General features: G+C 44.2%; 1 protein-coding gene across 2 annotated transcripts in view; it reads left to right on the top strand.

The window, feature by feature from the left end:
• The window catches only part of LOC145350865 (uncharacterized), a 191,342-nt gene that overhangs the window by 60,451 nt on the left and 104,170 nt on the right, over positions 1–26,721 (top strand). For both annotated transcript variants that reach the window (XR_013888255.1, XM_080200252.1), the window contains exon 4: positions 16,967–17,086. Coding sequence is in view for 1 of the 2 variants with exons in the window: in XM_080200252.1 (XP_080056378.1) it covers positions 16,967–17,086 (120 nt within the window). In the remaining variant the exon portion in view is untranslated. The remainder of the gene's footprint in view (positions 1–16,966; positions 17,087–26,721) is intronic.

The following is a 26,721-nucleotide window of genomic DNA, read 5'->3' on the forward strand; positions in this document are numbered from 1 at the left end:
GTGTCTTTCTGGATAACCAGACATTTCAATTGCTTTGCAGTGCAAGAAGTATTTTTAATGTGTAATGTAGGAAATCAAATAGCCAATTTGCATACAGCAAGCTCCCACAAACAGCAATGTGCTAATAATCAGCTAATCTGTTTTGTGATATTGGTGCAGGGCAGTATAATCCAAGAAACCTCTGATGTTTCCCACTCTGGAGGGTTAACTTCCTTGCTCTTCAAAACAGATCATTGAACCATTTACTACCACCTGAGAGCAATGACATTACTCAATTTAGTGTCTGACCTGAGCAACAAAACATCTCACCATTTAGGTCCAATTCCTTCAGTACTGCACTAAAGTGTCCACCTTGAGTAGAACCAAAAATTGTCAGTGCAGAAGTAAGTATACTACCAACTGACCCACAACTGACTCATGGCTGCTGCTCCAGTTCAAACCCATGAACCAATGAAAAATTCCTACATGGTGCTCAGGAGAGATTGAATTCAGATCACATTGCAACTGGAATAGTCACAAAGCACACACAGGCCAGGATTTAACGTAGGCAGTGGCCCCATCCACTAACAGGAATGTCAGGATGAGCCCTCCTCCATTGATCCTGGAAGCCATGACCAAGTCATGCAGTTATCTTCTTGAGATCATAGCTCCCACCCATAAGAAAGGATGACCTCCCTCCTAGAGGTGCTGGCCAATCTGAAGGCCAATCATTCTTCAGTCCCAGAAACACCATAAGGAGAAATGGCCAACACTTGAACTGCAGCCATTCATCAACAGGAGCCATTGAGGAGGCCAAATAACGAGTATGTCAGGGTGGCTTCACCAGGGCCAGTCCAGCAAGCCCTGGTGAGGGGGAGGAAAAGTCAATCAGAGGCTGAGAGGATGGTGAGTGTGTACTTGAGTCACACATGGGTGGGCCTTTCTGCTGGGCTGGGGACACGGTGGCACAGTGGTTAGCAGTGCTGCCTCACAGTGCCAGGTACGCAGGTTCAATTCCTGGCTTAGGTCACCATCTGCACGGAATCTGCACAATTTCTTCATGTCTGCGTGGGTTTCCTCCGGGTGCCTCCCACAGTCTGAAAGTTGTGTGGTTAGGTGAGTTGGCCATGCTAAATTCTCCCTCAGTGTACCCAAATAAGTGCCAGAGTGTGGTGATTCGGGGATTTTCACAGTAACTTCATTGCAGTGTTAATGTACAAAGAACAAAGAAAATTACAGCACAGGAACAGGCCCTTCAGCCCTCCAAGCCTGACCGACTGTGCCGCCTGACTTCCGGGCACCATATCCCTCTATTCCCAACCTATTCATGTGTTTGTTGAGACACCCTTAAAAGTCACTACCATATCCGCTTCCACTTCCTCCCCCAGCAGCGAGTTCCAAGCACCCACAACATTCTGTGTAAAAAAAAAAAAAAAATCTGCCTTGTACATCCCCTTTAAACCTTGTCCCTCGCACCTTAAAGCTCTGTCCCCTAGTGATTGACTCTTCCAACTGGGAAGAGCTTCTGACTATCCACTCTGTCCATACCTCTCGCCCTTCAACCTCTGTCGTTCCAATGAGAACAAATCAAGTTTCTCCAACCTCTCCTCATAACTAATGCCCTCGATACCAGGCAACATTCTGGTAAATCTTTTCTGTACCCTCTCCAAAGCCTCCACAACCTTCTGGTACTGTGAACAGAATTGAATATATATTTCAAGTGCAGCGTAATGAAGATTCTATAAAGCTGCAACATGATTGCCAATTTTTAAACTCAAGGTAGGGGAGAGAGGGGGTACTCTTCGCCACCCCCTCTCTCCCCCTGCCCACTATTGGTAAAATGCCAGCTGTTGCAAAAAGAGGTCCTTAATTAAGCATTCATTGACCACTTAAGAGCCTTGACTGAACCAAGGGTTCCCTCAGCCCCAAAACTGGTAAAATTCTGGGTGAGGCTGGGAAGCATCGGACATGGCAACATTCCTTCTGATAACTGCTTCTGCAGGAGGGAGGAATGTGTACAATTCTGGTCCAAGACTTTGCAAGGAGAAGCTTAACAGTTTCAAAAGGGTCTATACTGATTCTGTTGCATCCTGCACTCGTGGCAAGCCTATGGGCACAACATTCAGATTATTGAACATGTTATGGTCTGGTTAGGGAACGTTAACACTTAAAGAGGAATCCAAACACCTTGTTTTAACCACTCAAACAACACCATAAGATTTCACAGTTTTTACAAAACACAAACTTTATTGTATATAAAAAAAACTTGAAGACAAAACATCTTAACCTAACAATATGGTTTATAACTATGTGCGTTATGCACCTGGCTTACTTACATATTCTCTTATACTTTATGCTATCTCAGAGTTAGTTACTTCTGTCAGGACCACCTATAAATATACAATAATCCCCTGCAGAATTCTGCTCAACTTCAACTCCTCTCAGTGGTAAACTTTAATTCACTATATCTTGAATCTGAATGTTTTTGTCTCTTGTTTTGGTTCTTTTCAATACTTCCCAGCTAATTCTGCTGACTACTTTTTTTTAGCTACAAGGTTCTGTGAGGTTCACCAAAATTTCTCCCACTAGCTTACAACTAGGCAATTTTCTGGCTTCTGTTCCCTTACAAAATTCAAATTGAGATTAATACTCACCCACATTCCACACAGTGAACAGTTATTTTGTTCTGTGTACAGCGTAGGCCTAGCTAACCATCATTTACTTTGGCTATCTTCTCTCAGTAGGTTGCAAGCCACACAAGGTACAAACTGTAACTTAAAACCTGTATCCGCAAACACCCAGATAAATTGAAAATAAAGAACCTCCCCTAAGCTCTATCCATTTCCATAACACCGTATCATGCTCTATGCTGTCCTGAAACTAAGTTTAAATTAATTATCCTTTAATTAATCCTGGAGAGAGTGCAGAGGAGATTTACCAGGATGCTGCCTGGTATGGAAGGGCTGTCTTACGAGGAAAGATTGAACGAACTTGGGCTGTTTTCCCTTGAGAGACGTCGGCTGAGGGGGGATCTAATAGAGGTTTATAAGATTATGAAGGGGATAGATAGAGTAAATGGTGGTAAGCTTTTTCCGCTATTAGAAATGGATAGAACGAGGGGTCACGGGCTTAGGGTGAGGGGGGCTAGGTATAAGACAAATATTAGAGGGCAGTTTTTCACGCAAAGGGTAGTGGGGGTGTGGAATGCACTACCGAGTAAGGTGGTGGAAGCAGGCACGCTAGGGTTGTTTAAGAGTCACTTAGACAGCCACATGAGCGGGCTACATATAGGGGGATATAGTAGGCCTTACTAAACATTGTAGGCTTGGGAATATGTTTTGCCTCAGGGATGTTACAGTCTTTGCCTGTTTAATAATGAATTTTTTTGTCTCCACAGGCATTTAAGTCCAGCAAGGGGCATGCATGCGGCAGGTTGTAGTGGGCTGCTCTTGGATGTTGCTTTGGGAGTTGCCTATTGCTTCATGTCGTTAGTGTGCTTAAACTGGACCATCTCGAGTGCAACATGACAGCTCAGAGACTATCTCTGTTACTGTGCGGACACATGGATTTGGGCCTGTGTCTGTGAGAGTTTGCACGTTCTCCCCGTGGTTGCGTGGGTTTCCTCCGGGTGCTTCGGTTTCCTCCCACATCCCCAAAGATGTGCTTTTAGGCTGATTGATTGGGTACTAAATTGTCCCTAAATTGGACCTCCCTGATCCTCGCACATTAGGCGTAGACTAAAATCATGAATAGGTCACTGAGACAGTGGGACGGCGGCGCGGGCTCGTTGGGCCGAAGGGCCTGTTTCCCGTGCTGTGTTGTTCTTTGTTCTTAATTACAAGTTCTTCTTTGAGCTGATGAAGCAAATGAGCTTTTAAACCCTGAATGCTTTTAAACTAATTTAGTTCTAATTCCCAAAACAAAACATCTCTGTGAAATACCCTTCTTTGCAAGTATTGCAGACGTCACATTTCCAGCACTTTAGCTAAGCTCTTTAGCTACCACCTGGTATTTATATCTCTCTCTCTTCCATTCTGACTTTATTTAATAAACATAGATCACCTTTTGAACTGCCAATTCTTGAAGCATTCTGGTAATCTATGAAGTCCACTATTTTAATTACTGCACCTTTACAACAAAAATCTTCACAGAACTAAGATTTATCTCCAAAATATAAACATGATCCATGAACTAGATATTCATAACAAATATCTCATTGTATATAAAGTTGGTTTGGAATTGTTTGTTTGTGGTGTCTTCTTTCAGGATTGTGATCAATAGTTCTGATGTTCCATAACACCCTCTCTTAAACACACACTGTTATCTCAAGCAGTGAGGCCTAAAATAGCAGTTTAAGTATCAAATCAGCATTACGTGTTGACTGACCTCAAAAAGTGCCTGCTCTGCACATATTTGTTGCACGTATGGAGTGCCCACATTATTGACCTCAAAAGCATAGCAATCTGCACAATTTGTGACAGAATTGGTTAGGGTGCCTCCACCCACCCCTCTATTTCTCATCTCTGCTAGCTCCAGTAGTACCAAGACTAGTGTGAGTCTTCAACAGGAAACGTCCACTTCAAAATACTGAAAAATAAAATCTTAAAATCCAGACATTTTTGAGCTAGATTTTCTGACCTGGTCAACTTAAGGCATTTGTTTTTTTTCTCAGCTCAGACTCCAGTTTACTCTTGCATCAACAAGATATCGGGTACCCCAGAAAGAATGGGGTACCCCAGCAATGCACTCCTCCCACACCGCCTCAGACCACTATCACTTGTACTTTTAATTTATAGTTATGTTATAACTTTTATAGTTCAAGAAGGTTTTCCACTTTGAGACCAGTTTTGAGTGTCCAAACCCCAGAAATCTACCTGGAACCTCATGATGTGAAGTTGAACTCTATCCTTTATTCTCCTGCCTTCCCCAGTAATATTGAGTCCCATTGTTGTGACTAACATCATCACCCTTCCCCTGAGCCCATCACTGTTGATGTGCTCATGCTGCATATGGACCTCTACATTCTCAATTTTGATGCACAGTTATCTGGAAATGGTTGCCACCCCTCACCCTCAGGAAAACATCATTTACCTCTCTCCCACTTGTTTTTATGCACTTCCCATATGCAGGCTGCAGATGCCCCTCATATCTAATGCTATCCAATCTGCAACCCAGTACAGAGACAGGCAAACTCATGGACAGTGACTGTGAGACAGTCCTTCACCCTTCCTTGGGGCAAGGGAGTACAAATGTGGGTGCCATGAATAGCCCTGCTGCATTGTCCAGTGCCTCCCATTGTTGTTTCACTGTTGACTGAGGGGTTCGCAGAGCCCGGGCTCAAGGTGTGTCTGTAGCCTATGATTCCAACTTGCTAGCCCCAGACCTCGGATATAAAGTTTCAATGAGTTCCCTATTGCCCTCATGACTGAAAACTAAACTTTCTCCCTCCACAATTGTGTGACCCTGCACTCTTGAGCCACATTAACAGACCGTCCTTTCCTATTCCAGAGCCCATATGCATCTCCTCCCATTCATACATGTGGTATCCCAATCACCGCCTTGTTTCTCAGCAGTTCAGTTTCCCTCGGCAATCTCTAGCTTCCCATTCTTTGGTCTCCCTTTTGTCTGTCATCATTCCCCTTGCTCCTTCACATCCTTGCAAAGCCATTTTGCACCTCTGCCTTCCATCATTCCCCAACTGTTTGCAAAAACTTTGTGTTTCTCTGCCTTCCATTCTCCCCCTTGCAGAAATATTCTTGTCCTATCTATTGTCCCCCATGTGTTTGTTATCCCCCCCCCAAGTCGAAATGCTCATCATATGTACCCACCCACCACAAAAACCGCCATGAGTTTAAGCCTAAGGTATGAGAATATTAAATTGAGGACACTGGATAATTGAGAACCAAAATAGGTCAGCAAAGTTAGGATTGTTGGCAGGATGGAACTTTATTTTTCAGGTGGCTGAGTGTGAGTTTAAGTTTTGTGTGGAGTATTGGAACAGCTAAGCCTGGAAATGAGAAATGCATGAATTAGGGTTTCAGCAGCAGTAGCAGAGATGGGTGATATTATATGGGCTGAAATAGGTTGTATTTATGATGGAGAACATTTAGGGTCACAGATGTAGCTCATGTTAATGTTGTGGAAAGTCTGATTCATCCTGAGACAAATGAGTAAGAGGTTGGAATTTCCAAAAAGGTATGGCATTTAACAACAAAAGTAACTTATAATTATATAGAACCTTTAACATTTCTCCTTCAGTGCTTCACAGGAGTGTTATAAACCAAAATTACCAGAAGCTTAGTCAAACAAGTAGGCTGTAAGGAGCATCTTAAAGGAGAAAATTAGTAAGGAATGTGAGAGATTTAGGGAAAGAGTTCTGGATGTTGGGGACTCAGCAGCCAAAGACATGGCTGCCATTAATAGAGCAATTAAAATCTGTGATGCTTAAGAGGTTAGATTAAAGAAGCACTGCTATCTCGGAGGATTGTGGGGTGGGAGGAGATCACAGAGATAGCAAGAGTTGAAACCATGGAGGGATTTGAAAGGAAGGATTGAAACTTGCCTGCAAGTACAGGGGTGAAAGGTGAATGTTAGGACTTAGGCAGCAGAGTTTTGGATGACCTCAATTTCACGAGAGGGTATAATGTGGGAGGTCAGCCAGAGGTGCGTTGGGATGGTCAATTCTGAAGTGTGAAATCATGTTGGTGTCATTTACAGCAGCTCTACATAAGCATGAACCTGGCATAGTCACCTCTGATGGGGATATTGGATATTAGCACTCAGGTGGCCATTACTTCCCAGGCAGTTCAAAAGGCAAGGGGCAGCAGGGAGAATGCTGGGGATGAACTCAAGTGCAGCTCAAAGCCAGGGGTAAGCTCACTGTTGCCACTGGATTGGGGAGATTGGAGGGGGTGCCTGGGTAGCTCAGAGGCCTTACCTTCCCTGTATATTGGGTTGCCCCTTGCTCTGAGGGGATGGGCTGGCTGCCAAGGAGGCATCACTTCCTGGCCCTCCATGCTAGGTTGGTGTTCAAGCAGTAGCTAAGTAGGAGCCCTCCTTTGTTGGAACTGCAAAATGGAGGGAGGCAGCCATAACAGAGGAGCAATACTTGGTACTACAATATTACCCTTGTATTACATGGGTAATACAATACCTCTGCATGAGGGTATCAGTGATGGGGAAATCCCCTGCATCACTTGGGGGAGAGGAAATGTAGTGAAACCTACAACCCTCACTCTGTCAATGGTATGAGGCCATAAAAGATTACTGAACGGGAAGTTCAAATCCATTTGTCTATGAACTCTGACGGTCAGGACCAGCAGTGAGTGTACGTTGATTGCTTTCTTGAAAGGCTGCTCAATCGCACAGCATTGAAGAACCTGAACAATAAGGCTGTCCTCATAGAATCCCTTCAAGGCAGAAGGAGGCCATTCAGCAAGTCTGTACCAACCACATTCCCATCCAAACCCTATCCCCATAACCCCATGCATTTACCCAGCTAGTTCCCCTGACAGTAAGGGGCAATTTAGCACACCAATTCACCTAACCCGCACATATTTGGACTGTGCGAGGAAACCAGAGCATCTGGAGGAAACTCACACAGATACAGGACAAATGTGTAGACTCCACACAGACAGTGATCCAAGCTGGGAATCAAACCCGGGTCCCTGACGCTATGAGGCAGCAGTGCTAGCCAACGTGCCACCCCGCTAGGAAAATTCCTCAAGGAAATTTTTTGAAAAGCTAATTGCATACCTCTCGTGAATCAGCTATGTCTTGCTAAGTTGAATATTGTTGCCAGAACAACTAACTGACAAATCTTTGAGGGGTGCAGCATACCAGTTTAATATTCAGAGCGAGATCTAGTTGCACAATCTGGGAACAAATGTAAGCCCTTTGGGACACCAAGCCTCGAGGATGTGGACACGTCTTTTAATGTAATCCTTAGTAGTACACAGCTGACACTGTGGAGAACCTCAAGGCAAGGTAGGATGGTGATCGCAGACACCACTCCCCCATCATGCCTGGCACCATTTTTGACATGCTTCATCAGAATGCAGACCTTGTTGCCGTGCATTCTGTCAGATGCACTTTAGCCTCATGCAGGGTCAGGATTTATGTTCCTGATTGTGGGTCTGGGGCGGAATATGCAAGTCAGATGCCATGAGACAATAGAGGCTCAACAGTATCCATCCTGCTGGAGTACAAAGGAAGCTACGAGGGATGTAGCTGTAGTGTTAGAGGGGTGTGAGAAAAAGCAGAAATTCACACAAGCAATGGGAAGCACTGGTTTGAACATCACAGATGTATGGAGCAATGAGGGTCAGGGCTCTGTTACGATTCTACAGTGCTCACAGTGGCATTCTCACTCTTAATGTATGATTCATGACAATCATGGAGCCTGTTTAGTTGGCCTTTCTACTGATCAGGATTGACCAGCAGTAGAAACAATAATGTGCTGCTGTGTGGGGCCAGGACCACTAATGGAGGAGCAATATTGGAGACGGTACCAGCCAAAACCTTCCGGGAGCGATGTCCCTACTTTCCGTTATCTAAGCTGTGGTGCCAGAGAAGACTGTGTCTGTCCCGGGGACAGTGGACCACCTCTGCCACATACTGCATGAGTTGACATCACATGGAATTGGAGTACAGAGCCTGTGGTCCTTAAAGTCATAGCCACTCTGAACTTTTATGCTTGTGGTTTGTTCCTGGACAGCATGGTGACAATTGTGGCATTTCCCAGTCTCACTCACAAATGTATTCGGGAGGTGACAGATGCCCTTTGTGCCAGGGCTGAAATGTTTATCAACTTTGACTGGAACCAAGACTCCAGTGCCATGGTCTTTACTCATCTAGCAGGGATGGCCCAGGTGCAAAGTCTTTTAGACTGCAGCTTTTTGGCACTGAAATCACCATGGCAGCATGTGATGCCATTCAGGAACAATAAGGGATTTCAATCCCTCAACGTCCAATCCATCTGCAACCACACTTTACACTTCATGCAGGTGTGTGCCTGTTTCCTGGACAATGTCCATGACAATTATATCTTGGGCCACTCTCAAATCCCAGCCATCTTTGAGGGAAAGGGGCAGTTAAAGGGATGGCTCCTCAGGGACAGAAGATACCTATTCAGGAAGTGGCTGATGCTGCCAGTGCAGGAGCCACAAACACCAGTGGAGGTTAGATGCAATGAGGCTCATGTTACAACATGTTGATGGAGCAGGAGATTACACTGTTGAAGATATGGTTTCAGTGGCTGGACCGATCATGGGGTGCCCTATGATACAGACCTGAGAGGCTGGCATGCATTCTTGTGATCTGCTGTGCTCTCCACAGCCTAGCACTGCAGAAGGGAGATAACCTAGACCTGAAGGAGATGGCAAGCACCAGATCTACTTGGCTGAAGAGGATGTTGGGGAGGGCAGGAAAACTGATGATGTCAAGAGGAAGGAAGAATGTTGGGCATTGGACAGAGTCAGAATTCACCACTGAGCAAAGGATGCCCTGATCACCTCTTATTTCAGGGATGAATGGGAGTAGTAGATGGCGAGATCTCCCACCATCGGTGTAAGCTCAAGCTAATGATGTACTGCCATCATCATCTAACTGTTTTGTTACACGTTTTCAATGGCAGGGAGCTGCAACTGTTGGCCTGACTCTGCAGGAGAATGATGATGACTAGTGGCGAGGACAAAGTGATATTTCTCTCATCCTCTCTGCATTATCTTCAGTGCTTTCATGTCCTCCCTAAAATGCCAGAACTGGCATTTTGAAATTCCAACAGTATGCAGTACTCTAACTGAGGTCTAATTAGGTCTTAGACAAGTTCAACATTACCTTCTTATCCTTGTACTCTATGCCCATTAACTAAGGTAAGATACTGTACTTTTTGTTAACTGCTGTCTCAATCTGTATTACCATCTTTAATGACTCATTCACACACACATACATATGTACACACATCCCAAGGTCCCTCTGCTCTGCATCCCCTTCGGGATTGCACCCTTTATTTTATGCTCTTTCTCCATGCTCTTCTTACCAAAATGTACTACTTCACATTTTTCTACATTTCTGCTACCTATCCACCCATTCCACCAACTTCACTGTATCCTTTTGAATTTCTACACACTGTATTCCTCACAGCTTATTCCCTTCGTATCATCTGCAAATTGTGAAATTGTTCTTTGTGCACCAAGGTCTAGATCATTATGATATCAGGAAAAACAAGCGTTCTAATATTGATCCCTGGGAAATTCCATAGCAAATCTTCCATCTGTTAACCATTACACTCTGTAACCTGTCACTCAGCCAAAGTAAATATGTCACACTTCCTCACTACATGTGTTTTGTAAAGCAACAGAATTACATGTCTTATCTGGCTTGCTATGTGACCTCCACCATGAGGCAGTCTCTCTGTAAGTAGGCATTTTGATCAGTTCAATGAAGACCCTTCACTGAGACAGAATTGGAATAGCACTGCAGTCTTGAAACAAAAAGGTGTCAATAAGTGAAAAATACATATAACTTTGGAACTCCAGAAATGTTACAGTGAAGACACAGCTAAAGATGCACAGAAATGTTCAAATCTGTTAAAAGCCTTGGGTGACTGTGTTTGCATGTTCTCCCCTTGTCTGCGTGGGTTTCCTCCCACAGTCCAAAGATGTTCAGGTTAGGTGGATTGGCCATGCTAACTTGTCCCTTAGTGTCCCAAGATTCGGGGGATTAGCAGGATAAATATGTGAGGTTACAGGGACAGGGCAGAGGGTGGGCCTGGGTAAGATGCTCTATCAGAGTTGGTGCAAAATTGATGGGCTGAATGGCCTCCTTCTGTACTATAGTTGATTCTTTGATATGTCTAACTCCTGCCTAACAGAGCTACATGTGCCATGCCAAAGAATGGGCACATCATGAGGTTCATCAAAACTGAAATGAAAATAGTTTCAGGCACTGTAGGACCCTCTAAGTATGTAGTCAAGTTTTCACTTGCATCATACATTTGAGGTGGATAGGCAATCAGCATCTCAACAGCCCCTTGGCCTCTTCCATTCAGGTGGAAAAAGTACAAAATTGAACTCTTGTCTGGATGGAAGGAAGAGTGGGGTGGGTTTTGTTTCTCCCATTAATGGGGTCCCGGGAAGGTGGAGCTGGGTGTTAGGGAAAGTGTGGTTGCCTGCAGCAAAGCTTCTTTCCTCTGACCCCAGTGTGGGAGAGACGTAGCACAGCCATTCTCACGCTCCACAGGAATGAAGCACTGAATGTGCGCTTGGATCCATCGAGCTTTGCAGCATGAAATGACAGGGTGGGGACTCTGTGAGTAAGCAAAGTGATTTATTATTTATAATTACATACAGAGGTGCCAACTAGGTGCTTATCACTTCTGCATCTTTCTCACACTCCCACGACACCTAGGTGCTTCCCAGGATCCGCAGCTGAGGTTGAGGAGGCCTGCTGACTTCCACACTCTGGCTAAGAATACCTTGGCGGGCGTCCCCTGGGGGCCTGGACTTTGAGGGCCCTGATTTCTTTAAGCCGCACGGATATTAAAGTGCTGCCCTCATCGCTGTGTGGCGCTCACAGGAAAAGGAGACCAAAATGGGCTGGACGCCCCCAGGGCCTCCTGGGTGAAAGGCCCTGGGCTATGCATCAGATGATTTTCATCCCTTCAGGTGCCCAATGGGCCCAGTGGTCCTCCATGGGATAGAGAGGCAGCTGGAATGAGTTCCAAGCACCCCACTGTCCTCTGGCACTGACACTCATGGATTGCTACCAGTGCCTGAACCATGTAGTTGAAACCCTCAGACATAAAGATTATGAGCTGAGCTGTGGTATGGACATCTCCTGTCATGGAGTATACATTGTACACTTAGGTGTCCACTGTGGACGCCAATCTTGCAGTGTTGGTGCGCTGAAGTGACAGCACTATCTCCTTGGACGTAAGGCATTGAGACTCCTTCAATCAGCCTTTCAGTCTGAGGAGGCATGCTGTCATCTCCTTCTGATGCTCGCGACTCTGCCTTTGCAGTTCCATCAGCTCTGGGATGACCAATCCAGGGACACATTATTAGAACATAGAACATAGAACATTACAGCGCAGAACAGGCCCTTCGGCCCACGATGTTGCGCCGACCAGTTTAAAAAAAAACAACAACAATGACCCACTAACCTAAACCAATCCCTTTTCGTCCATAAACCTGTCCACAGACCTCTTAAACGCCCCCAAACTAGGCGCATTTACAACTGCAGCAGGCAGGGCATTCCAATCCCTCACCACCCTCTGGGTAAAGAACCTACCCCTGACATCTGTCCTATAACTACCCCCCCTTAGTTTAAAGCCATGCCCCCTCGTGCTAGATTTTTCCATCAGAGGAAAAAGGCTATCACTATCCACCCTATCTAAACCTCTAATCATCTTATATGTTTCAATAAGATCCCCTCTTAGCCGCCTTCTTTCCAGCGAAAACAACCCCAAATCCCTCAGCCTCTCCTCATAGGATCTCCCCTCCATACCAGGCAACATCCTGGTAAACCTCCTCTGCACCCTCTCCAAAGCCTCCACATCCTTCCTGTAATGTGGGGACCAGAACTGCACACAATACTCCAAGTGCGGCCGCACCAGAGTTGTGTACAGTTGCAACATAACGCTACGACTCCTAAATTCAATCCCCCTACCAATAAACGCCAAGACACTGTATGCCTTCTTAACAACCTTATCTACTTGATTCCCAACTTTCAGGGATCTATGTACACATACACCTAAATCCCTCTGCTCCTCCACACTATTCAAAGTCTTCCCGTTAGCCCTATACTCAACACATCTGTTATTCCTACCAAAGTGAATTACCTCACATTTCTCTGCATTAAACTCCATCCGCCACCTCTCGGCCCAGCTCTGCAACCTGTCTAAGTCTTCCTGCAAACTATGACACCCTTCCTCACTATCTACCACACCTCCGACTTTGGTGTCATCAGCAAATTTACTGATCCACCCAACTATACCCTCATCCAGATCATTAATAAAAATCACAAACAGCAGTGGCCCCAACACAGATCCCTGAGGCACACCACTTGTAACCGAACTCTATGATGAATATTTACCGTCAACCACTACCCTCTGTCTCCTATCCGCTAGCCAATTCCTAATCCAGTTCCCTAGATCACCCCCAATCCCATACATCTGCATTTTGTGCAGAAGCCTACCATGGTGAACCTTATCAAACGCCTTACTAAAATCCATATACACCACGTCCACTGCCTTACCCCCATCCACCTCTTTGGTCACTTTCTCAAAAAACTCAATAAGGTTAGTAAGGCACGACCTACCCGCCACAAAACCATGCTGACTATCTCCAATCAACTCATTACTCTCCAAATAACTATAAATCCTATCCCTAATAATTTTTTCCAAAACCTTGCCCACAACAGAAGTGAGACTCACCGGTCTATAATTCCCGGGGAAGTCTCTGTTCCCCTTCTTAAACAATGGGACAACATTCGCTAACCTCCAATCATCTGGTACTATACCAGAGGCCAATGACGACCTGAAGATCAGAGCCAGAGGCTCTGCAATCACTTCTCTTGCCTCCCAGAGAATCCTGGGGTAAATCCCATCCGGACCAGGGGACTTATCTATTTTCAGACCCTCCAGAATATCCAGCACATCCTCCTTATCAACTGTAACACTGTCAATTCTACTCCCCTGCAACCCAGTGTCCTCCTCAGCTATATCCATGTCCCCCTGCGTGAACACCGAAGAGAAATATTGGTTCAATGCTTCACCAATCTCCTCCAGTTCCACACATAACTTCCCTCTGCCGTCTATAACTGGCCCTAACCTTGCCCTAACCAACCTTCTGTTCTTGACATACCTATAGAACGCCTTAGGATTCTCCTTAACCCTATCAGCCAAAGTCTTCTCATGTCCTCTTTTAGCCCTTCTTAGCTCGCTCTTCAACTCCCTCCTAGCCAATCTAAAGCTCTCTAGTGCACTGTCCGAGTGCTCACGTCTCATCCGAACATAAGCCTCCTTTTTCTTTTTAACCAACGAATCAACTTTTTTGGTGCACCACGGTTCCCTAGCCTTACCAATTCCACCTTGCCTGACAGGGACATACCTATCACAGACTCGCAGTAGCTGCTCCTTGAAAAAACTCCACATTTCGGACGTTCCCAATCCCTGTAATCTCCTAGGCAAGGGCCCAGGAGAGTCCTGGCCTCTGGCATCCCTCTGACTGCTGGTTCCCTGGGACATTTATGCCTCCACCTGCTGTGGATCTTCAGCTATGAGGTGCATACCAGAGAGCAACCCAGAAATCTGTTTACTTAGTGATACTGCCGAGGTGTGAGTACCTGCATTGGTGCCAGGTGTGGGTGACAGCTGTGACGCCTTTCAAAGATGGGGTCCAAGAAGTGTCCATCGGAACTGCTAGAGTCCGGTGAGTCCAGGGGGTGCGAGGACAGTTTGGCCTGCCCTACTACTTTGCCTGCAAGAGAAGGGAGGTGGCATTAGTGCATCATGGGATAAAGGAGGAAACGTTGATTACTCACTTGAGACTTGAGGAATGACAGTATACCTTGAAGATTCTCAAGTTTGTCTGCTGCCCCAACTTCACCATTAGCACTGGCACGGTCTTCCTCTTCGCTGGCCAGCTTGAGGGCTCTCTCCTCAAATGGCCCGAGTGTTCTGAGCTCTGGCATTACTCTGGCTGGGTTGCTTGCTCATGCTTGTTGTGGTTGAGTTCATCCTGCAGTGACACAGATAGGTAATAGTCTTGACATTTAAGATGGTGATGAGGTGTGGCAGGCACAGGTTGTGAGTGGGAGCTGAAGTGTGAGGAGCATGGAGTAAGTGGAAACATGGTGATTGGGGTGGGGTGGAGGAGGACCTCCTTATAGAATCACAGAATTCCTACAGTGCAGAAGGAGGCCATTTGGCCCATTGAGCCTGCACCAACAACAGGTCCTATCCCTATGATCCCACATATTTACCCTCCTAATCCCCCTGACACTAAGGGGCAAGTTAGCATAGCCAATTAATCTAACCCGCGCATCTTTGGACCATGGAGGGAAACCGGAGCACCTGGACAGTCATCTGAGGCTGGAATTGAATCCGAGTCTCTGGCGCTATGAAGCAGCAGCGCTAATCAGTGAGCCACCGGGCCGTGTGTTGGCAAAGATTGAAGTGGTTAGGTTAGGTGCGGGCTTTCTGGCTGCCATCTCCTGCAGTAGCTGTGCAATAAGTGCTGGGGAGCAGTATATATGCAGCTTCCCAGTGACTGATTCTAGTAGCCGTACAAACTTCGGTTCATGAGGCTCAGATTTGGGTCAGAAATTATGTGGGAGCTGTCGGCGGAATTCACTCAACCTAAAGCAGTGAACCTTGGTGTGGTCCACTCCATTTGAGGGAAGAATGGGTCTTATGTAGTGAGGGCTGTGATATGGAGACTGTGTTCTGGAGAAGATAGGCTGCAACTGAGCAAGGGGATAATGAGTTGCAGTTGGGAGAGTGGGGGGAAAGAGAGATTAGCAATTGGAGGGGATGACAATTGGTAATGGAGGAGCCTGACAATTGCTGCTGGAGAGTATAACATCTTCCTTAAAGAGCTCATGCTCCTCCCGTTTCCTCAAGGAGTATGAATAAGACGTCACATTGTGTAGCCAACAGCTTCCTGTGATTTCCAGGACCTGGATTGAGTGCTGTAAAAGGCTTAATTACTTCATTCAGTCCAACCAGATGAATGTCATCCCACCCTGAGTTGGCAGCCATCACTCTGACCATCCTCAAATTCCCACTTCAACAGACAACATTCAGACTACCTCTCATCCTACTGCCCACTGATAGCTATTTCTCAAGTCACGCCCTCAAATGTTCTCATTCCATCTTCAACTCCATTATTTCTTATTCTCATTACATTTTGCCTTTTCTTATTGCAGAAGAGAACCCACATCTCCAGGGAGGGATAGAGAACTGTAGTAAGCCTGCCACCATGGTCATCATGACCATAATGGAGGAGTAAAACTTGAGATTGTGATGGTGGCAGAGGTACTAGCCATTGGCAATGGAGTGATGGGAGTGGCACAGAGACCTGGTGATAGTATAAGATGTAGCATTGCCAGTTGGCACTTAACTGTCAATCACGTTGAATTTGATTTGATTTATTATTGTCACATATTAATATACAGTGAAAAGTATTGTTGCTTGAGTGCTTTACAGACAAAGCATTCCGTTCATAGAGGAGGAAACAAGAGAGTGCAGAATGTAGTGTTACAGTCATAGCTAGGGTGTAGAGAAAGATCAACTTAGTGCAAGGTAGGTCCATTCAAAAGCCTGATGGCAGCAGAGAAGCAGCTGTTTTTGAGTGGGTTGGTACATGACGTCAGACTTTTGTATCATTTTCCTGATAGAAGAAGGTGGAAGAGAGTAGTCTGGGATGCATAGGGTCCTTAATTATGCTGACTGCTTTTCTGAGGCAGTGGCAAGTATGGACAGACTCAGTGGATGGGAGGGTGGTTTGCATGATGGATTGGGCTACATTCACAACCTTTTGTAGTTTATTGAAGTCTTGGGCAGAGCAGAAGCCATACCAAGCTGTGATACAACCAGAAAGAATACTTTCTATGGTGCATCTGTAAAAGTTGTTTAGCTGACATGCCAAATTTCCTTAGTCTTCTGAGAAAGAAGAGGCATTGGTGGGGCTTTCTTAACTACAGTGTCGGCATGCAGGGGACTAGGACAGATTGTTGTTGATCTGGACACCTAAAAACTTGAAGCTTTTGACCATTTTTACTTCGTCCCCAATGATGCACACAGGAGCATGTTCTCCACTATGCTTCCTAAAGTCGATGACAATTTCCTTTGTTTTTTTGACATTGAAGGAGAGATTATTGTCCTCATTGAATATTACCAGTATATGAGCTGCCATGATCTTAACTAAGTTTCAACCCCATTTACCTACTTTCAGCACTAACTTGAATCTTTCATCTCCCACAGGTTTTTTCCAGGTTCTAAAGGAGACGATGACAAACCAGCCAAGGAGTGCTCAGAGAACAAGCATTTTGAAGCTATACTGTCACATGCACATCCTCCACCAGTGCAGAAACACATACTTCAGTGAGTCATATATTCCGGATAGATGGGTTGGCACAAGATTAAGAGTGCATCACGTGCAGGAGTAGGTTCTGGAGACATGGGCAGGGATGGAGGGTTTCCCTCAGAGATAACTGGGCACTGTTGAAGAGGACCCAGTTACTGAGCCTCAAAGATCATGCACAAAAGGGAACGAGGGCATATTGGGGTGACATCAGGATCCTAACCTTATATCACATTTAGGGGATTTATTTTCCCATTCAAATCTGCCTCATCTTGCCTGGGAACCCCCCAACTCGCCATTTGTTTGTGTGATAGAGTGTGCGGAGTCTTCAGATGTTGGGCAACACCCCATTTACCAAAGTGCAGAGAGCTTATGGACATGTTAATGGAAAATAGGGTTGACTAAATTTAAGCAGAAGTACTGGATTTATGCAGCTGAAACTATCAGCATACTAGTACTTTGCTATGCTTCCTGCTGGTTGTCCAGGCAGAACCACCATATTATTAAACCATTGGTTTACAGGCTGGATTACAAATCATGGTTAAAGTAGCCATTATGTGGAGATACCGGTGTCGGATTGGGGTGGGCACAGTAAAAAGTCACTAGGTGTTATGAGACTTCTTACTAAGGTTTAAGTACAAAACTAGTTGTGCAGTTACATGCATTTCACCTGTTAATTAGGTTAATAGAAATGTTCAAAATTATAAGTGTTTTCTATAAAGTAAAGAGGAAGGCCTTTAGGAGGAAGACACATAAACAAAAAGAATAGATTTAAGATAATTGACAAAAGGATCAGAGGCTAGATGATACAAAAAGAAATCAATGGATTGGTCAGAGGTAAAAAGTGGTAAATGGAGTTCAATCCAGAGCAGTGTGCGGTGTTGCATTTGGGGAGGGCATCAATCAATGGACCGATGGGCCTTTTCTGCGTTCTCTGACTCTATCAAGTCAGGAGAATGCACAATAAATTGTCAGATACTGAAATGTGTAGAACAAAGGGATTTTCAAGTGCATGTACATAGATCCTCTGAGGCAACAGAACAGGCAGATAAGATGTTAAGGAAGATATACCAGATACTTTCCTTTATTAGCCATGGTACAGAATATAAGATGATGTGGAGATGCCGATGTTGGACTGGGTTAAGCACAGTAAGAAGTCTCACAACACCAGGTTAAAGTCCAACAGATTTATTTGGTGGCAAAAGCTGCCAAACAAACCTGTTGGACTTTAACCTGGTGTTGTGAGACTTCTTACATAGAATATAAGTGCAGAGAAATTATGATAGAACTGTATAAGACACAAGTTAGGTCACAGGTAAAATACAGCTTGCACCATATTACAGGAAGGATATGATGTGTTAGAGAAGATACAGAGGAAATCTATGAAGATGTTGCCAGGAACTACAAGGGAAGGGCAAGCTGAGGGTGGATTCTTTGGAACAGAGGAGGCTGAGGGGACACTTGTATGTAAAATTAGGTGCCAGAGCTCTCTTCTTTTCAGCGGTCATAGATCCAAAATAATTAGTAGAAAAATCAGAGACAGTTGAAACATAGAAGTTAGGAGCAGGAGGAGGCCATTTGGCCCCTCGAGCCTGCTCCAGCACTTATTAGGATCATGGCTGATCATCCGACTCAATAGCCTAATCCTGCTTTCTCCCCATAACCTTTGATCCCATTCGCCCCAAGTGCTATGTCTATCCAACTCTTGAATTCAAACGAGAAACTTTCCCATCCATAGAGTCTGGCGCAAGACTCTTTTAAAAAAAGAATATTAGAGGCAGAAATCCTCATTGTATTTAAAAAAAATTTGAATATGCGCTTGAAGTGGACTGAAAAGTGAGATCAAGCTATGGCACAAGGCTCAATGAATTGAATGGCATCATTTGCCATAAATTTATATGATCCTATGAGGACAAATTGTTGTGTTAGGCTCTGGAATACGCTACCTGAAAGGGTGTTGGGAGCAGCTGTTACAATTACACTTTGAAAGTTACTATAATTATTAACTTGCATGCAACTACTCTCCCACTTGCCTACCTACCAACTTGCTTACCTACCTAATTACCTACCTATCCAGCCTATCAGCCTACCCATCAGCCCTGCATCTTGGTGCCTACACATGCCTCAAGCTACTCAACTATGACAGGCATAATCACCTAATCACAGGACATAATGACATTCTTTCCTCTCTCTTGCTGGAAAAGGGGCACATAAATAGAAGATAACAGAGCAGAACTTATGAGAAACAGGAATACCTGTATTTCTTGGACTCTATGAATGAAAAGTTGTCCTCATCATAGGGCCAGCTGCGACAAGGTCCTGGACTGTGGTGCTACTAAGAACACTGGGGACAATTGGATGTTTCTACTCGTGCCCTTTCTCAACTGTCATCTTGCTGCAAGGCATGAAGAGCAAGCTACATGCATAAGATGTCACCATGGACGTATTGCCTTCCACCGCACTTAGCCTCCCCTTCTAATTTTCTGCTTCTAGATACCCAAGATCTGCCTCCTACCTAACCACAGCAGACCAAAGAAGAAGAGAGAGTTAAGCAGAACAGCACTAATGAAGATGTGCCTTCACATTATTTGCCACACACAGCCCTCAATCTCAGATACTGGCAATCTTGGAGACTAATAATTGTGGGTGGCATCTATTTGTGCTGATACACCAGGCTTAAATGGAGAGATCATCATTTGAACATGGGTGATGTGTCTCCCCACAAAAGTGGTGTACCAGACAGTAGACAGGAGACCCCAGAAACATTGTGGATCAGACAATAGGGAATGTGACCTGCAGAGATTATAAGAACATAAGAAATAGGAGCAGGAGTAGGCCATCTAGCCCTTCGAGCCTGCCCCGCCATTCAATAAGATCATGGCTGAACTGTCGTGGCTCAGTTCCACGTTCCCGCCCTCTCCCCATAACCCTTAATCCCCTCGCTTAACAAAAACCCATCAACCCGCATCTTAAAAATATTTAGCGAGGCAGCCTCCACCACTTCAACGGGCAGAGAATTCCAGAGATTCACCACCCTTTGAGTGAAGAAGTTCCTCCTCAACTCCGTTCTAAACCGCCCCCCCTTTATCTTGAGGCTGTGCCCCCTAGTCCTACTGTCCTTTCTGAGCGGGAAGAGTCTCTCCACCTCTATCCTATCCATCCCATTCATCAAGAGGCTAGAGAGAGTGGTGGTGCAGGGAGTTTGTGGGTTGGGCATCACTGAGGGTTAATAGAAAGATTATCACTTGGACATTGCTGGGGAGGTTCAGTGGGAGATTGGTGAGGAGTCAGAGACTTGGTAGGATTCATGAGTCAATCTTAGGAAGAGAGAGGTCAGCTGGCCAATCATATTTGGGGAGGTAAGGTGGGCCTATTGTTTGTGGTCAGGTTTTCCCATTTTACAATTTTTAAACCCACGCCTTTCTGTCTTCTGTTCATCCTGGGGTGGGTAGTCAAATTTAACATTCCTTATGATTAATAAGTTAGCTTGCTAGACTGGGGGAAGTAATCCTGCTCCTCCTGACCAGCAAACAATGCAGGAAAGCCTCATCAGTCCAGCCATTTTCAGTCCTATTCAGCTCTTGGGTTTTCAGGCCTGGGAAACTCCGCCCCCAATGTTAAACCTGAAGCACAAATAAAACCTGAGTCAGGCAGTCTAATTATAATAATGAGATGAGGGACACACCTATAGACAGGAGATTAGACATCTGCCCCTCGACTCATCTCTGCTAAAACTAGAGGTGGCTGTGATTGGATTTCCCTTTCTGAAATTTTCAAATCCACACCCGTCTCGCAGTGGCTTATAGTGGGGTAAATTAATCTCAATGATAGAAAAGTAAAATGTTGTGTTACAAAACACAGCGACTGTGGTGTGAAAGGGAAACATTACAGTATATTTTTTGAATTTTTGAGATTTAGTAGGAGGCCATTCAGTCCAAAATCTGTGCTGGCCTCTTGAGATAGCTATTCAAAAATATCTTGCTTTTTTCCTTTCTTTGTTGAGTTATTTATCTACTTTTCCTTTAAGCAATGCAATTATCTTAATTTCAGCCGCTCCCAGTAGCAAAACATTCCATTCTCGAATGAGTCTGTGTGCAGAATGTTCTTTTAACTGTTTGTCTTTCTTCATGCATATGTTAAATTGATAGCTCCTTATCCAAATTATCTTTCTATATTTACTGTATCAGGACTCTTTATATTCCCTAAATTGAACAGTAATATTTAAAGCTCCTCAGCTGTGTAGGTTATGAAGCCTCTCATCACTTCATTGCTCTTCGTAAAGATTTGCTGGATGTTTGGTGTTATATTTTGAGTATAGGAAGGAGAGCTGACACCCTGAATTTAGCTTTTTTAACTGTCTTGTGGAGAGCTGCACAGAAAGGGCGAGAAACAATTGACATTTCTTGTTGTTCAAGTCACAAATTGCTTTAAGGGAGGTTTGACTGAGTTGACTGGTTTGAAGCAACCTATATGAGCAGGCTGATTACTGAAGTTACCTCTTCAGCAATTTGTCTCAGGCCAAATTTGTAGAGTCGTGAGTCATCGCTGCTGGCTGCTGTTCGTCAGGGTGGTGCCTTTCTGGGTTCTATCCTGGAATTCATCTACTATAGGTCAAATTAGGTACTGTTCATAATCTTGGACATGCCTGACTGACTTCCAGGCAGAGACTGCTCGGTGTCATGCAGTCTGATTGTGCTGGTCAATACCTTGCAATTGCAGTCTGCATAAGATTATGTGATAGTTCTGAAGCAGCAACACTGTCGGCCTCCTACATCTTAAATAATTATGCAGGGAATTGAGACTAATAGGCAGTGGTGTGTCTGTGTCTCTACTACTGTCTCATGGGTGAAGTAACACTTAAATTTATCAGTGGAGGCTGTTGGAGTTGATTCCTCCATGAAAGATGCAAGCATTTTTCAAGCCTCAGGTATGAGATTTTTTTTCGCTTCTGCAAGGATACAAGTAGCGGGTATGGAGACTATTCCAGCATTCACTATAGATTTCAAAATGCTCATTCATGCCAAAAATAAAATCGGTAAAGAGTATGGTGTATCTGTCATTGGAGCAACATAAATGTATTCTACTTTGTTGTAAATCCTTTTTATCTGCTTTTCTCATCGTTTTTCCATTAATTTTCTCTACCCTCCTCTCTCAAGACAGTGAGAGAATGCAAATGACAATCATGGAGGCAATAAAAACAATCAACCCCAAACAACAAACAGGAGGGGATTGGGAGGCATCAGCAGATTAAAGATTTAAATTGGATATTATGTCTTCTGATTCACATAAATTAGAAATAATCACAGTTTATACTCTAAATGCTGGAACTTCGAGTATTTTTCTTTCTGATCTCCATGTGCTTAGTAAACCGAAAAGGCTGATATCTTGTTTCTTGGCATATCATGATTGCTATGCAGCCACGAAGTATGGCACCCGAGAAGTGCATTATCATAGCAAGCTCTTTACAAATAACATATCACATCTCTTTTTCTTAAAATAAACACCACCATTTGGAAGTTCCCTTCCAAGCCACACATCACCCTTACTTGGAAATATTTCACCTTTTCTTCACTATCGCTGGGTCAAAATCCTGGAACTCTCCCCCTCATAGAAACCTACACCACAGGGACTGCAGCAGTTCAAGAAGGCAACTCACCACTACCTTCTCAAGGGTAATTAGGGATGCACAATAAATGCTGACCGAACCAGTCACACCCACATACCAAAAATGCATTGTAAAAATGCCTCTATGTCAATATAACTATTCCAATCATGAACATTTTACATATAATATTGAACAAAAGAAGATTATCAGTCAATTTTTATAATTGAACTGGACACTTCAAGAACCTTTTGCAGCTTGTTTTATTTTTCAAAGATTCCCATTAACAGTTTTGTTTTGGTAGTAGGGATATGAATGGGATGGATAGGATAGAGGTGGAGAGACTCTTCCCGCTCAGAAAGGACAGTAGGACTAGGGGGCACAGCCTCAAGATAAAGGGGGGGGGCGTGGTTTAGAACGGAGTTGAGGAGGAACTTCTTCACTCAAAGGGTGGTGAATCTCTGGAATTCTCTGCCCGTTGAGGTGGTGGATGCTGACTCGCTAAATATTTTTAAGACGCGGGTTGATGGGTTTTTGATAAGCGAGGGGATTAAGGGTTATGGGGAGAGGGCGGGAATGTGGAACTGAGCCACGACAGATCAGCCATGATCTTACTGAATGGCGGGGCAGGCTCGAAGGGCTAGATGGCCTACTCCTGCTCCTATTTCTTATGTTCTTATGTTCTTATATGTGCCCCTGACTTACGGATTTCATCACTCTTGATGATGCGTTGACATGCTGCATCAGTGATGTTATGCGTATTGCTCCTTGTGTTATAGGAGTTGTGCCTGACGTTTCTGATGTTGTGTGACTTGCTGTCGATGTTCATGTTGCACTGCTTGTTGGTGATGTTGTCTCACTGATTAGTAAATTTGTTGCTGTTGTTTATGATCTTTTCTGCTTCTCCAATAAGGAGTAGGTCAAGTATTGCCTCTCTTCCTTCTTGTTGGCTTTCCAGTTTTAGTCTCAGTGACATATGAGCTTGGAGTCTCAGCTTCACTGAAAATGTTTTGCTGGGTTTCACGTTTTCGTGATTGGATCCTGCACATGTCCTTTCAATGGCTCAGACAGGGATTTGGCATGCTCACTGAAGTGCTGATCTCCTAATTCTGCATCCGTGAGTTGTCGTTTCCTGGTCATTTGGAGGGAGTGCCTTGCCTGGCAGAATTTTCTTATACTTTCTTCCATTCAGCAACTTTGCAGGTGATTTCATGTCAGCCTTGAGAGGTGTAGATCAGAGTGATAATAAGACATGGTTTGGATCTTTGTTTGTCCCTTGGTATTGCATGAGGGTTCTCTGCACTATCTGTTCGTGTCTTTTTTGGGTAATGTGGTGATGAGATAATGATACTGAACAAATACTGTTCAGCAAATTACTAAAATTATCTGCAGGTGAATTGGGCTCCATTGTCACATGTAACACTTTCAGAAATCCCTTCCTCTGTTGTGATATGACAGAATTGCCTCCTTGCATACGACTTCTTTAAGTTCATTGAAACCCCTCTGATGTGACTTTAACCACTGGTTCTCAACATCTACTTTAACTCTTGTAGGTTTGCTGTGTGTTCTGCCATGTAAGATATGAGAGAATTCATGTCTTGAATCAAAACAAGGACATTTCTCAACTTTTGTCTTTTGGGGCTTTCATCTCAGAGATGGCTCTATCCTTTTAAGGACTCAGCTTGACTCCATCAGGTGTGTACACCATTCCAAAGAGCTAGCATTCTGTCACCTTCACAATGCAGCACTTGTCTGTGTTTAGCTTGGTTCCAGTTTTCTTGGTTCTTTCCATAGTTTAATGTAGGTGGTGGTTGTGATCTGTTTTCATCCACACCATCAGCTACACCAACTGCCTGTTTGCATCTTGTGACTGTCTCATTTTCTTCCTTCTGGAACACGTTCAGGCTCACTCTAAAGCAAATAGTAGGTACAGGAATTTGTACCAACCAGGGGGTGTGTTGAATGTTATCAACAGTGAAGATGTCTAATCAACTTTCATGCTCCAGTAACTATTTCTGTCATCAACTGTATTGAAAACTTCTGCCCCTATCATTGCTGGTATGATCTCTTCTAGTGTTGGAATGGAGTAGTGATTCCTCTTTATTGCTTGATTATGCTGTTTGGGATTCGCGCAAGTTCTTAGCTGTCCAGTTATCTCCTCTTTCACCGCAAAAAAATTTTACCAAGTCTGTAGACCCATAGCGATCACCTTTTCTTCCACCTCATCGAGATCTCTTTCAAGCTTTCCTCTTAGTTCTTTTGGTGGGGCTAAATCACTGGCTTCATTGCTGGGTCAGTAGTGATATGATGTTCAAAATTTTCAAAGCATTCAACTATCTTATCAAAATACTCCAGATAATTTGTACCAGATTTTCCTTGCTTCTGATTGTAATGACTTTAACGAGGCCCACAATGTGGCCCTCTTAGAATACAAGCTCCCTGATTAAGGCAATAATGGCACAGTGATGTATATAACTGGAGTGTCAGGGTTAATGGGATTCTGGGTTTATACCCCTTACTAGGAAGTACCAGTTGGACTGTTGCTGACTACATAACTAAATCTAAGTTTGGTGAAGGGACACCGGCGTTGGAGAAGTTACTTCAGTGGATACAAAGAAAAGCATGACCCTGTAGGAACTCGTTCACAGTAAAATGTCTGACAACACCAGGTTTAAGTCCAACCGATTCATTTGATAGTAATCTCACAAGCTTTACTATCAAATAAATCGGTTGGACTTAAACCTGGTGTTGTCAGACTTTTTACTGTGTTTACCCCAGTCCAATGGCGGCATATCCACATCAGAACTCGTTCACAACAGTTGGCCTAATTTGGGGTAAGCCATTCTTATACATCATGCCTTTGTTGGAACACTAAACTCGTTCAATCCTGCTATCGAGGACTGGGCCCAGTATGTGGAATGCATGCGTTACTTTTTTTGGGAAAATTACATTATGACAGACAAAAAACAATGGGTAATTCTCCTGATTGCCTGTGGTGCTTCAGCATTTGCTGTTATTTGGAGTTTAACCTTCTCTGAGGCACTGGATACTAAAACCTTCCAAGAATTGACTGAACTCATTAGACAATACTATGACCTCAAGCCACCTCTAATTCTGAAATATTATCATTTTTACTTAGCGATCCAAGATTTAGAGGAATCTATTGCAGGTTTCCTAACTAGGTTAAGACATCTGGCAGAAGAATTTGGTTTAACCCCTAACATGATGCTTAGAGTCTGTCTGGTATGCGAGGCTAATAAAGTAGCTATTCAAAAAGGGCTATTAGCTGAAGCTCAACTGGACTTCAGATAGATTCCAAAGCTGGTCTTATCATTGGAAAATGTTGCAGTGGAGTATATAAGTTGGTAGGTACCCCAACAGAAGTGGACACCCATGCCAGTTCAACTGATGCGGGAACCACCACTTGAACGCAGGTGATTACATAGCCTCACTCTGGAAGTATCTTGATACACATTACTCCAGATCTGCCCATAGCACTGCCCCAAAGCAAAACCAAACTTTGACCAAACAGTTACAAATTCCTTCGGAATCCTGCTCAGTAGCGTATTGTAATTGTTGCTGATATGCAGAGTCGAAATGGCAAAGGGATCCCACAAGATCTAGATTTAGAAAAACAAACGACCCATAGACCAGTATCCAGGAGGTCCACCTACATTTGATTTGGAACAATTAAATTGCAGAGCGATGTCCAAATCGGTCCCAATCAAGATAAATGGACATTTGATACTAATGGAGGTCACTACCAATGTGGCCGTAATCGGTTGTTGGAGAATCAGTATACCATAAAATTCGCTCTGGACTCCAGCCCTTAACTTACACGATTAATACTCAAAAGAGCCTTTAGCAATACACTAGATTGCTATCTGGGCCACCATCAGCTTGCTCAGTCTTCCAGCGAACAATGGAAGATATTTTACAATGTTTACCTCAGGTTGCTTTCTATCTGTTTGACATCCTCATAATAGGAAAAACAAATAACGAACCCCTAGAGAGCCTTGAGGCAGTTCTAAGTTGATTTTCCAAGGCAGGTGT

This window comes from Carcharhinus amblyrhynchos, chromosome 12, assembly GCF_965287045.1.
Source record: "Carcharhinus amblyrhynchos chromosome 12, sCarAmb.v2.hapA, whole genome shotgun sequence".
Taxonomy (NCBI): domain Eukaryota; kingdom Metazoa; phylum Chordata; class Chondrichthyes; order Carcharhiniformes; family Carcharhinidae; genus Carcharhinus; species Carcharhinus amblyrhynchos.